The sequence below is a fragment of the Microtus oregoni genome, unplaced genomic scaffold, assembly GCF_018167655.1.
Source record: "Microtus oregoni isolate MIOR12 unplaced genomic scaffold, Mior012 000003F_ref0000135, whole genome shotgun sequence".
In the NCBI taxonomy this organism is placed as follows: domain Eukaryota; kingdom Metazoa; phylum Chordata; class Mammalia; order Rodentia; family Cricetidae; genus Microtus; species Microtus oregoni.
The window spans coordinates 14,165,182-14,179,576 of NW_024543062.1; the positions used below are offsets into that span (position 1 = coordinate 14,165,182).

At 40.2% G+C, this 14,395-nt stretch overlaps 1 protein-coding gene across 2 annotated transcripts in view; it reads right to left on the bottom strand.

The window, feature by feature from the left end:
* Positions 1-1,721: 1,721 nt before the first annotated feature.
* The window catches only part of Vkorc1l1 (vitamin K epoxide reductase complex subunit 1 like 1), a 43,688-nt gene continuing 31,014 nt past the window's right edge, over positions 1,722-14,395 (bottom strand). The window contains exons 2-3 of one of the 2 annotated variants that reach the window (XM_041648357.1): positions 9,762-9,871; positions 1,722-6,161 (exon numbers count right to left, since the gene is read on the bottom strand). In XM_041648357.1, the coding sequence (XP_041504291.1) occupies positions 5,935-6,161; positions 9,762-9,871 (337 nt within the window). In that variant the 3' untranslated portion in view covers positions 1,722-5,934. The remainder of the gene's footprint in view (positions 6,162-9,761; positions 9,872-14,395) is intronic. The other variant, XM_041648359.1, reaches the window with a different exon arrangement.

Here is a 14,395-nt window from a genome sequence, read left to right on the forward strand (position 1 = left end):
CCACTTCACAAGTGTTAGGACTATGGTACTCATTATCACTCCCAGTTTATACCAAACCTGGTCTGTACACATCCACCCATGCAAGCTATCAACACAACTACACCCTAGACCCAGCTCCTAAGGTTTCACATAAAACACGGTTTAGTCAGTGAAGGATGGCTTAGATTTCAAATGGACTCTCTGTTTCTAGATGTTACCTCTTTAGAGGACTGCTGTAGAATATTATTTTAAGATGTGTTACTTTTATGTTGCAATTGTTGAACTCTGTGAAGCTGTGTTAGTGTCCCTGTCTAAAACACCTGAAGAAGCTGAATAGTGAGGCAGGAGAGAGAAATAGGCAGGGCTGGCAGGCAGAGAGGATAAATATGAGGAGAACTCTGGGAGAAGAGGGAGCGAGAAGAGGAGAGGAGGACATCAGGGGCCAGCCACCCAGCTACCCAGTCAGCCACGGAGTAAAAGTGAAAGATAAACAGAAGAAATGGTAAAAGTCCAGAGGTAAAAGGTAGTCAGGATAATTTAAGATGAGAAAAGCTGTCAAGCAACAAGCCAAGCTAAGGTCGGACATTTATTTATAAGTAAGAATAAGCCTCTGTGTATGATTTATTTGGGAGCTGGGTGGTAGGCCCCCCAAAAGCCCAAAGATTAAAAAGTAAAACAATCAACAACAGACTATAGGGATGGAAAATTCAAAGAAAGCTATGGAAAGACATCCTAAAACAGTCTACATAACATCTATTGTCAACACCACCACAAGGACCTCCTCCCTTTTATCTGTATGAGTATTTTGCCTGAATGTATGTCTGTAGACCACTGTACACACATATTTGCACACTTGGTTCTTGAGATCATCAGATCCCTGGGAACTGGAATTACAGATGGTTGTGATCTCCCATGCAGGTGCTAGGAGTCAAACCTAGGTCCTCTTGAAGAGCAACCAGTGCTCTTAACCCCTGAGCCATTCTTTGTCAGTCGTTTTTTGAGGCAGCATCCTACAGAGCCTAGGCTGGCCTCCAACTCAGTATGTAGTTGAAGATGCCCTCAAACTCCTGATGCTCAAATTTATACCTCCCAGGTCCTGGGATGACAGGCACGTGCCACCAATATCTAGCTTTTTGCCCTTTTTTTTTTTTTTCGCTGATGGAATTAAGCTTACAGCCCAGTAAACAAATGCTTTTCTGTTGAGCTATGTCCCCAGCCCTGTCATGGATTATTTACCTCTGGAGCTGTACTTACAGGTAGTTGTGAGACACCATGTCAGCAATGGGAACTGAACCTAGGTCCTCTGCAACAGCAGCAAGTGCTCTCTTAACTACTGAGCCATCTCTCTAGCCCCTATCATTGATTTTTTTTTTTAAAGACAGGGTCTCACCAAGTAACTCTGGCTGTCCTAGAAATGTATTATGTAAACCAGGCTGGCCTCAAACTCACAGAATTATGTTTGCCTCTGCTGTGATTAAAGACTAAGATCCCAAAGCACCCGGCCCTATCATGGATTCTTAACAATCACATATGTAATAAACCCACAGGAATCCAAGAACATAATCCCTAAGAAATCTGCATCACCTATAAGTTACCCGGGATTTAAGAGAAAAGGCTTCAAGTTAGTATGTGTAGGGGCAGGGTTACAGTACCAGGATCCACACGTTCTTCCTGACTCGAGACTTCATTTCATCCAGCTTCGTTTTGAGGCTCCACAACGAAGTAAGAACGGCAGCACAATGTCCACAGGTAACGTCTACATTTATTTTATACCAAAAAAGTTATGTGCAACAAATAAACATTCTTACATATTTACATGTTTTTATTTACCAGTTAGCAAAATGGTATCCTAAATCTCTGATAAAGAATATTTCTATCTATATTAGAGAGGGTATCTTCCCAGTGAACTTTTTACATGAGTGTTTCCTCAGGAGCTTTCAAAGCATGAGTAATATTTTAGATGGACACACTCTACAGGTCATATACACCTATTATTTAGGCCATGCTCAATACAGCTTCATAACAGTTCATCTCTTCTGGGCCAATTAGTTTCAGAAGGGGGCAAGGGATGCTTGATCAAGTGCCTGGAATCCTACTCTGCCCTTTGATTGTAGGGTTGTACTCACAAATTCGAATTCATAAATGTGCTGCCTCAAATGCTAAAAGGTGTAGAGGGGCAGGTTCACTGATGTATGCTGGAGGAAAACACAGGGGTGGGTAAAATCCATATCCCCAAATAGTTCCTGGAAATGACAGTGAGGAGCTTTGCTGACATTTTCCTGACTTTTAAGGTAAAGCCACCACCTGTCAGTATTCATCAGAATCAACTGATGGTGCCAACTATAGCTTAGGAAGTAATTGCTGAGCAGTGTTTTTAATTTTTGCTTTTGAGACAAGTCTCATATAAGCCAAGGTTGCCCTTGAACTTCTGGTCCTCCTGTCTCTACCTCCCAAGTGCCGGGATTATAGGTATGTGCTACCATGCCCGGCTACACTTTCACTGTAGTCTTTTGAAAATAATTATAAATAAAAACAAACAAAAAAAGCAACAATATTAATCTCATTGTCCTCTATCTTATCTCATAGGTAAAGGATATCTTGTACCAAATGAAATACTTTTCTGTATGTATGGGTGTTTTGCCTGCATTAATGTCTATGCACCATATGCATGCAGTGCCCTTGGAAGCCAGAAGAGGGCATCGGATCCCCTGAACTGGAGTTACAGACTGTTGTTAAGCTGACATGTGGGTGATAGGAGCTGAACCCAAGTCCTCTGCAAGAATGACAAGTGGGCTTTATCTCTTTATATGAAAAAAGTCTATGTCTTTCAACATTCTTACATATAATAAATTTGAACCACTCATTCTAGCACTTGGGAGGCTAAGGAGGAATGCCAACTTTGAAGCCAGCCTGAGCTACATACTGAGTTCTATGACAGCCTAGGCTACAGTGATCATGTGTCTTTAAAAATATACAAAAGAACAACAATAACAAAAGAGTCGAAGGAGAGGCTACATATATGAAGCAAAAGTAATTTCTGGAATGCAGCGAGTGCAACTTGTTAGACCTGAGTTGTTCCAGTTTATCCTCCTGATAGAAACCAGCTGTGGGGAAGGGACAGCCACAGTCCTGGAGCATGCCTAGTTGGAACTTCTCATATTCCTACAAATACTATCACTATGGAGTAAAAGGCTTCACAGAATTACTGTATGAGTCATTGTCCTCCTAGTCTTCCCTTCCGCATTTATTGTTAGTTCTGCTTCAGTGTTTATTATTATTTTGTGGGTCTGCTTTTTTCACTATATAACCCTCGTTATCTAGACCGGGCTGGCCTCCAACTCAGAGATCCACCTGTCCCTGACTCTCAAATGCTGGGATTCAAGGTGTGTGTCACTATGCCGAGCCAAACCCAGTTTCTTCAGTGTTTAAATATTCAGTCTGAAACAGTCATAATAATATTAGCAGTTTTATAGCACAGTATTTTTCTCCCCCATTCTACTAGGTGTAATAGAAGGTACAGAGAGGAACCTGAATTTCCTCAGGGCAAAACTACCAAATAAAACACAATAGGGTTGCTTACTGAGAACATATATTATACTTTAGCAAATGCTTCTCTTTTCTTTCTTTCTTTTTTTTTCTTTCTTTTACTTTAAGGATGGAGCTGCTATAGCTAAGGCTGGTCTCTAATTTTCTAAGTAGTCAAGGATGACCTTGAACTCCTGACCCTCCTGCTTCTACCTCCCAAATGAGGGCCCAAAGTCAAGTGTGAGCACACAGTTCGGCATTCTTACTTCAGACAGCACCTGTTAACTCTCACTGAGAAAAGGGTATTCATTCTGTTAGGGCACAGGAATGTAATAAACAAACAAAAAATTCATACAATCTATAATGGTGGTACTCCCAAGACTGAGGAAAGCAAAGGGAAACCATGACGGATGTGGTGGATGGGATACTCTCACCTTTTCTTGAGTAAGCATTGAAGACACCTGTAATGTCAAGACAAGCTTTAACACCACTCTGCTGAGTGGTAAAAGATAGAAAAGATAATTTGGAATTGGGACCCAAGGGACTTGTTTAGCACAGCCTTGATATCTAAGTAGCAGAAATCTTGGCTATTAGCCATTTCCACTGCCTTGGGAGAGCTGGACAAAGGGGTACGAGATGATCTCACTGTACAGTTCTCCCATGAGGACTTGGTCCTCCATAAATACCAGTCAGTACTTTCTAGAAGTTCTTTAACTACTTCAGAAGACAACAATGCGTACATAGTTAGACAGTCATGGAAATGTTCACATTCGTGGGGAAACACAACCTTTGATGAAATCAGAATTAAGCTGTCTTAAGAAACTGGTTAGAACCTACTAAAAGGGCATTACAATTCATGTTTTATACCTGCCCTGGGCCAGAACTCCTACAGTGCATCAGTTGTGATTGAAGGTCGTAAACCACTCAGCGACTGCTTACCATTCTTTACAAAGCAAAGCCTGTTCCCTCCCTCCAAAAAGAAGGCAAATAAAAGGTCTCCAAATTTGCCATCTAGTTGCCTATTTTTAACATAATGATTAACCAAATCATAAACAAAAACACTTCCACTACTTCTCAACCCAAGGAATAAAATGGCAGCACAGCCCCTTCTGGTAGAATGCAAGTTCTCTGTTTCATGGTAAGGAATGAAAGGAGGGATACTTCTGCCCCAGTCCAACACACAGAATGATTTGGTTTGAGATTTAAGACAGAAGGCACTTTTAACATCTCCTGTAAGATGCTAACCAGAGAAACACAGTCACCATGTCCTCCAGGGTGGACTACTGGAGTGGGACAAAGGCTCCAGGTCTCACTTCCAGGTCTTTCTATGTGTTGTGTTTCTTCTGAGTCAGCAAACTGGTCCTCGTGTCAGCCCTAAGGTTTACAAATTCAATATGTGATTCTGAAACACTTACTGACAATCCTTAGTGCAAGAAGAAATGAGAAAGGAAACACTATGGACCAACCTTGGAGCACTTGGCTTGTGCTAATACTGTTGAGCTGACTGGCACCAGTTTCAAAGGAACACATCTGTATTGAAAGGTCAGCTACTGTTTAAGAAGCTTTGCCCAAAAATGCCATAGTGGTTTCAGTTTTTCTCCATTTCCTACCATCAGTGTCCCAAGAGCCTTGGAATTAAAGGTCTGGTCACATGACATGCTAAACAGTTAGGATCCATCCAGTTTTATTACTAATCAAACTTGACTTGGATGTTCAAATTTAACTTCTTCCTCTCAGAGTAGGAGATGGAAGGGAATCAAGCACCCTACTGTTTCTGTTGTCAATCCCGCACCAGGGCTGTCAGCACATTCCCAAGACGTTCTGTTGGTGTCTACTATCTCTCCACTATGTATCAGTCATGATGAGCTGACAATTCCTCATTGCTACACTTCAACTAAACTGTACAGTAAGTTCTGCAGGGGTGGATCCAATGTTTCTACCTTTATTTACAAATATCACATGAATGGACTCTAATTGAATCTACAGGTTTAAATCCATCAGCTAAAAACATATTACATATTGTAAACATGGCAATATTTAATACAGTATCTATTCTAAAATATTTTCATGTTCATGATCACATTTCTTATACCTGAAATTGAATTTTTACACATTAAAGAATTACTAGCAATGGCTGCTCACTTTACGGTTAAGGACCAGGGGCAAGGGCTACATTTTATTATCTCAGAAACATCTTCAAGGTAAAGTTAAAGCTTGTCTTTGATTGGCTCGGTGTATCCTTTTTTGTATCCGGATTTAAAATGAAGATTGAAACAGAAAATAGCTAGGGCCCCTTCTAATTTACAGTATTTTAAAAAATCAGTTTAAGATTCTCAGGGAAAGTGTCTGTTGTGAATTTTAAAAAAAAACTTGCAAAATAAACTTAATGAAAGAAGTGTTTGAGACAGTCGAGTGGGAATTTGCCAGCCGTCAGTCTTCCTTAGGCTGCAGCTGTCGCTTCCAAGCCTCATTCAAGTAAACTAGTCGTTTGTAATTGATGATGAGGAGAATGAAGTTCAGCACATATGTGATGACGCAGATGATGCAAAACTCCTTCAGCACAAAGTACAGAATGTAGGCCAGGTACAAAGACCCCACCACGGACACGATGGAGGAGGTCATGAGAACAAGAGCTGCAACTGCGCTGGCCGTCATGCCTGCAAGAGAGAGACATGGCTAGATCAGGGCCTGGCCTGGACAGAAGCTTCTTAACTGATAAGTAACAAGCTGTGGCTAAAAGCAGTAGTGTATCAATACTGACCTTACCTTCTTGACTCTGAAAACAGAATGCAAAAACCACCTGTCTGTTTTAACATTAAGCAGGCTGAATTTTACTGAAAGGACTGCTTCAGAGCTGCCAGGTATCTGATCTGTTACTATTTCACAAGAAGTGTGCACATGAACTATGCAAGCTTGCAATCACTTTAGGCAAAGATGTTGACAGTCTCCTAAAGAGCACAGGAATGAGGGCGGCAGCTTTCCTTTGAAGCCATACCTATTGGGTAAGATCCTCCCCTCTGATGTTCACTGTAGGTTCCCTATCTGGGGAGAATTTACCAAAGACCCAGACCTGGTGATACCCTTGCGAACACTGGCTGAAGAGGAAAAAACAAAACATAAAGCTTTGAAACACTTTAGGATAGTTAGCTGGTAAATAAGGGTAACTAGCAGGCCAGTAAGCCACACGTGCATCAAAACAATCAGGAAAAAAGGCAGTTTGAGCCAGGGGTGGTAGCATATGTCTGCAATCCAGCACTCTGGGGCTGAGGCAGAAAAACTAAAGACTGGAGGCCTGTCCCAAGAGGGGGGTATTTGAAGCCAGGAATCAAGACAAAAGTGTGTTTGGAGTCTTGACTCCCTTCACATGTACTGTACTGTTCTGTAACTGCCTAATATCAGAGACACAAAGACTATGCCAGTGACACCATGGCTATACACATTACTTTTCAAGGTCAAAAAAGGCAGAGCTTATAGCTAGTGTGCCAACAAAGCCTAGACTATGTTCAACTTTCTCAAATTGCACTGCCCCCACCTGAGCTAAATCACCTATGCTAAAAGTCGAAGCCTAATAGTGTTGACAACTTTGTTAAAGTTTTAAAATGATGCAAGAGCCAGGCATGGCGATCCACTCTATAATCCCAGCACTCAGGAAGGGAAGACAGGAAGGTGGTCTTCTGTGAATCTAAGGACAGCCACAGCCATGAGTTCTAGCCTCATCTATTTATTTGTACACAAATAAATATTTCAAGAAATGATACTGGTGGGCTAGATATGAAGATCAGTAGTAGATCTCTTATCATCTAGATGCACAAGGCTATGGGTTTAATACCAGCACTGCAAGCAAACAAACAAAAAATAAAATGATACGTAAAGTACTGCATTTTTCTCTGCTCATACTTCAACAGTTACCTCCTAAATCTGTTGTGAGAATTAAGTGAGCTCAGCTAGAGCTTGACTATTTGAGCTACAAAAAGGTGCTCAGAGTGCCCTCTAAGTACTGTTACTCTTTAACTGCGGCATATGCAGGCACTTGTTATTTGAGGAAAAACTGAGAACTTTATAATATGCCATAACTCTAACAATTGAATATTATATAGCTGTAAAAAAAAACAATGTATCCACATAAAAATATGGAAAAAGAGCCGGGCGGTGGTGGTACATGCCTTTAATTCCAGCTGAGGCAGTGAGTTTGAGACCAGCCTGCACTACAAAGAGAATTCCAGGAAGGCCAGGGCTGTAACATAGAGAAACCCGGACTTAAAAAACAAAACAAACAAACTACACACACACACACACACACACACACACACACACACACACACACACGATAAGATAGATCATAGATCAGTCAAGCAAAAAAGAAGAATCAAAGGGGGAGAAAAGAAAGTAAGCTGTAGGACAGGAAACACAGCATTTGTTTTTTATGTTTTGAAAAGAAAGAAATTAAGACCATGTGTTTGTATCTTTTAAATATGCAAAAACAATCCAGAACCATAAACTGGTGGGGGGTGAGGGCAATAAAGTGAGGTGGAATTGAGGTGGGATTACTTTTCACCACATAGCACTATTGAAAAAGTTAATTTTAAATGATGACAGTCACATAGTCCACCAGGGATGTGTAAGATGATTCACAAGAACTGACACTACAGAAGCACGTGGAGACTAGAAAGTCAGGAACCGTGAGTGGAATAATGCGTACGATGGAACTATGCATCATGAAATGGAACCAACACATTACTGTTATAAATGGAAACCTGTCTTGCCTCGATTTCCCACAGAAGCATGGATGATTGTTTTCCCTAAGCACCTTCCTATAAGGGGAAAGGAGTTGTTCCTTGATTTGGGATTATACTTTAGAAATCCCTCAGAACCAATAAATTTGAGATGAAACTTCTCCCTTCCAACCACAGAATCCCTCACTATGCTTTTACATGCACAAACATGATTACCCTATTCTTTAAACCCCATTTTGCTTGTTTTTTTCGGGACAGCATCTTAATCTTTTCACACTCACTTTTGCTTTAATGACTACACAGAACTTTCTAATATGGATATGCCCTATTAATTCAGCCGTTACTTACTGCTGAGTTCCCAGTGATAGCTTTGCTATTTTAAATTGCATTATCATTCCTATTTCTGCAGGATAAATATGTGCATTCAGAATTGGATAAACTTGATAAAACTTTTTAGAAAAAAATCATATTCCAAATGTGAATCATACAAGCCAACTGCAGACAACCAATCACTGCGCAGAAGAGCTGACAAACAATGGAACAGAATATTAAACAGTTGAATTGCAAAGCACAAATGGTAGCACTAGACCCAAAGTGAAACCACAAAACCAATATTTCAAAGGATAAGAAGATTATCACAAATAAGCTTAGTGGGCAGCAAGAGGACATTAAAATACAGTCAAATTACAAAAATGGCTACTGATACTTGATAACTAGAAAATCTGACAAGGAAACAACCTTTCAAATGAAGATTAGGGGGAAAAAAATGAAGATTAGATGGAGACCAGATGACAGGAGTGGGGTGGGGGTGGGACGACAGCAATTTGGCAATAACTGATAAAATTCATTTTAAAAAATCTTTTTTTGACTCATTAACCTCATACCTGGAAATTTATTTCAGGGAAATAACTCAAGGAGGGAGGTGCTTTAAAGAAAACAGATCCCTGTGGCATTATTTAGTAAAAATGTGAAACTGAGAAGTTCACAGACACTTAGGACATTGATATTGAAAATAAGAGAGCATAAGACTTCTTTTTTTTTTTTTTTTTAAAGCAAAAGGCAGGTCTGAAGATGTAACACAATTATACAATTCTGGGTTTGATCCCAGCACCACAGGGGGCAAACCAAAGACCCACTAGATACAGAAACAGTAGATACAAAAATGCGATGAAAATTATAGCAGCTTACTGCTGTTTACTTAATATGTGGTATTTTAAAATAGCTCAAGTCTATAATGTCATTTTTAAAAAGAGCTTACAAGAAGACTAGAGTAATAATTTCCACAAATGGGGCTGGATTTTTGGACATCAGGACACACTGCGAGTCACGACTAAAGGTCCACTGACATCAAGGTCAATAAATCATAAAAAGCAGTGAATCACATTTTCACAAAAATATGCTGCACCAAAGTGGTTCTCTATCATCAGCATGTGCTTTATACTACGATGATATACTTTAGGGTGAAGACACAAGCATTGAATGGGTATAACAAGCTTATTTCTGTATCTCTGTATAAATACTTACCAAGTAATAACTGTAGTATATAAAATATAAGTCCAAAGACACTGTTTGGCTGGTTTAATACACCATCTTTTCCAAAAATGGAACCCAAAAGACCAAATCCTCGACCCCATCTGTAAAATAAGGAAAACCAGTAACCCTATATTTGAGATTCCCTAATTTTTAAAATGTAAAATTATTTGAGAATGTTATCCAATTCCAAAATAAACTATGTTCACAAAACACTTAAATATCTTTTGTTCCAAGAATGATTTATGCACAGAGGAAGGCCAATCACTAACTCCTGTATTGTGTCTGATTTAAACTGATGGTTTAATAAAACTTCCCTTAAAAAGCTCTGTATCTCCACCTAAGACCCCCTGACCGTACTCAAGGGAAAGCTCTCTCAATTCACATCACCCTCTCAGACCTTTCCAACTAGGGAATTCTTAAAAGTGTGGGCTGTTCTTGCACTACACTGTTTAGCAAGGTCCCTGTCCTCCACCCATTCCACTTCCCACTCTCAGCTGTGACCTCCAACCGAAGCTTCAGCCACTGCTAAGTGCCCCCGCTGAAAACCACTGATGTGGTCCCTTCCAAAGCTGTACTCAAAATCAACAGACCGAGAAGCTGCTTACTGGAAACTTCACCGAGGTAAACATGAGAAACAGATACCTCAGGACAGATCGTTGAATGCAGAGAAATACCAGAAACACTGGTCTCTTCTAAAATCCTGCTTCCCAAGTAAAAATCTGATACCTCACATTCCACTATCTGTTTTCATTAAAGTTTAACTTTAAAATTTGTGACTTCACATATTCAGAGTCTTTTAAAATAACTTTTATTGAGTTTGTTCTTTGACAGTTCCATACATGTATAGATTTCATTCTGTCCACCCCTTTATTATCTTTCCCACCTCTATTACCCATACTAGAATCCTCCTTCTTTAAAAAAAATGCATTATTAAAATCATGATTTAATAAGATAATACAAACAGACCAACAGTAACTGGATTAAAAACCTTAAGAGACTTCTGCTTTAACTCAGAATGACAGTGCTTCCTAAATTCAAAAAGGAAATAACCGTAGAGTTTAGTAAGATACACTGGAATATCACTTCAACTTTGCTATAAAGATAAACGTCTGAAAATAAGAATGAAAGATCAAGTCACGCTGGTTTAAAGGACTTCATGCCAAAGCAAGTGAACAAAACCCCTCCACACTGATGTTGAAAAAAATCACTCCAATCTTGGAACTGAGAGCTACAGAAAATTTTTATTAAATAGACTTCCATATTTCAAACAAATAGAGTATCAGTTCTATTACTTACATGTATTCTCTTCATTCATCAAATACTTATTGAAGAGTACAGACACTGAGGTACAGCACCCTACAGACAGCACTACCCTCATGGAATTTACATTCTAGTTATGGCAAAAATAAAAATAAAAAAATCATTACCTAGTACATAACATTCAGGATTGAACAAGGCTACTCAGACACACAGAAGAATGGGGGTGGGACGTTCCAGGGCAGCACCTGGTAAAATGAAGTGACCTAGTGAAGACTTGTCAACAAAATGCAGATTTTGCTTCAGTGGGCTGGCAGTGGGGCTAAGACTACATTCAAGGAGCTGAGGCTGGGGTGCATGTCTGTAATTCCAGCATGCTGAAGGTTGAAGTAGAAGGATCATCATGAGTGTGATGCTAACCTGAGCTACACAGTGAGTCCCTAGTTCAGCCTGGGTTACAAAATGAGACCCTGTGTCAAAACAACAACAGAAATAACCAACTAGAAATGGAGCTCCCATTTGAGCCAGCTGTAGCAACTGTAGTTAATTCTCAGAGTGGCTCCAGGCTTGCACATCGATGTTTACTTGCAAGCTGTGGATAGTGAGCTCAACCCCAGAACTCACATAAAAGTGGAAGGAGAGAAAAAAAAAAAAAAAGTGGAAGGAGAGAATCCACTCCACGTGTGTGCCATGGCCATCCACCACCATTCCTGTCCACATCATGCACGCACAACTGTATACAATAACAATAATTTTTTTTAAATTATTAAATAATAAATTTAAAGGGGGGGGGGCATTGCTCAATGGTGACAGGCCTTTGTCACCAAGCCTGATAACCTGAGTTCAATTCTCAGGACCTACTATGATGAAAAGAAGCAACCCCTACAAGTTGTCCTCTGATATGCCGTTAACATGCATACACACACCCATAAGTAATCTTGTTTGAACAGCCAAAGAGTCAGTATTGGTGGAACATACAAAGAAAATAAAAGAATTAAAAACTTTTTTTTTTTAAACTGTGTAGCCCTGACTGGCCTGGAACTCAGAGATTTGCTTCTGTCTTCTTAGTGCGGCAATTAAATGCAAGAGGCACCACCCTTACAAAAAAATCATTTTGAAATGGTATGGTTGTATACCTCTATAATCTCAGGACTTGGGAAGCTGGGGCAGGAAGAGAATAAGAAGTTAAGGCCAGCCTGGGCTACAAAGTGATACTCTGTGTCCAAAATAATAAAATAATAATAATTCTAGGGGACTGCAAAATGACTCGGCAGTTAAGAGTACCCACTGTTCTTGAAAAGAACCTGTGTTCAGTTCCCAGACCCCATTGTCAGGTAGCTCACAACTGTTTGTAACTACAGCTCCAGGGGATCTTATTACATACTCTCTGGCCTCCCTGGGCACTGAACAAACATAAATGAACACACACACACACACTTTAAAATAAAAATAAGCTAGGGGCTGGAGAAACACTAGCTGTTCTTCCAGAGGACCTCATTTTGGGAAACACAGTAGCTGACAAATGTCTGTGGCTCCAGTCCCAGGGATTCTGACTCAACTCCCTTCTTCTGGTGTCTTCATACACCAGGCATGCATGTGGTTCACAGACATACAGGTAGGCAAAACACCATACACACAAATACATAAAATAAAATTTTTAGATAAAATAAAAATAAGAACCAAATAGCAGTGTATGTATTTAATCCTAGCATTCAAAAGGCAGAGGCAGGTGCATCTCTGTGAGTTCCAGGTCAGTCTGGTCTACATAAGTGAGTTCCAGGACTGCCGGGACTATTACACAGAGAAATCCTGTCTCAAAAAACCAATAATAGTGCTAATAAAAACAAATAAATATAAAAAGCATTCTAGCCTCAGTGTTAGCCAGGTGCTGGTATCTGGAAGGTGCAGGTCCCAGAACTTGCTCCCAGATGGAACAGTACAAAGAAATGATGCAACAATGAGGACTTTGACTTGAGTAGCTGGGCTTTGAAGTTGTTTTCTGAGCTAGGAAAGATATGATAGAAACTCAGCTTTGGACACAGGTTTATATCGCCTTTATGCATCTATGTAGAGGTGACAGATAAGCAACTAGATGTATCAACTTGCAGCGCAAGCTAGAGATAAATTTGGTGGTAGTCAGGATATGAGTGGAATTTTAGAGTCAGGAGACTTATGACATCAACAATAACCTTTGATAAATGGTTAAAGGCATCAGAGAAGGCAAGGGTGAACATGTGGCTAAGGACTTTGGTGATTTATGTTTCTGTTTACATAAACACCAACTGATCTTGTTTCAGTTGTCAATCCTTTGCCTTCAAATATTCTCAGATGCCATATTTCAGTAAAACAACACCCAGACAACATTAACACACTGGGTTTCCTCAAGTAACTTCAGATCTGGTGGCTTTCCCTTTAATTGTCCCTGAAAGTTAAATGCACTTCCTATATACCTTGAAATGGAGACTGTGATTTCTCATCAAAACCTGGCTGAGGGGATGAGGAGAGATGGCTGATTTTGTAAAGTGTTTGCAATGTAAGTAAGGAGATCCAAGTTCAAGCTCCAGAACTTCTGTAAAATGCTAGGTGCGATAGCACCTGTAATCCCAGCTAGGGGGTGGGGCACAGGCAAGTGAATACCTGGGACTTGCTACGGGTCAGCCTAGCTAAATCAGTATGTCCCTGACCAGTGAGAGACTGTTTCAAAAAATAAGGTGGGAATATGCAGATGGTTCAGTGGGTAAAGACCCTTGCTGCCAAGCCTGACAACCCGAGTTCAATCTTCAGGATTCACATACATGGTGGATGGAGAACTGGTTACCTCAAGTTGTCCCCTGACCCCCAAATATTTCAGTGGTATACACACACACACACACACACACACACACACACACACACACACCACAAATAAAAAACTAAAAAATTAATAAGGAAGAGGGAAATTAAGAAGTCATTCAGCATTGACCTCCTGCCTCCACATGTACTGGATACACAGACTCACAGTCTGTGGACTCACTCATCTGAGGGCATTCCAACCACTCATTTCTATGAACTTTACCTCTTTTTTCTTTAAAGTTTTGATGTGAGGTCTCTTATTCTGTAGCCTATACTGGCCTAGAACGATGTAGCTCAGACTGGCCTTAAACATGTGACAATCTTTCTGCCTCAGCCTCCTAAGCATGATTACAGGTGTGAGTCACCATTCCTGCTTGAGTTTTACTCTTAAATCAACCATAGCCACCATCAACCATAACCACCAGAAAGCTGTCTTTGGACAACACCGTTTTTTTAATTCGAGGGTTTCTCTAGCCCTGGCTGTCCTGGAACTCACTCTGTACACCAGGCTCACCTCAAACTCAGGAGATTTACCT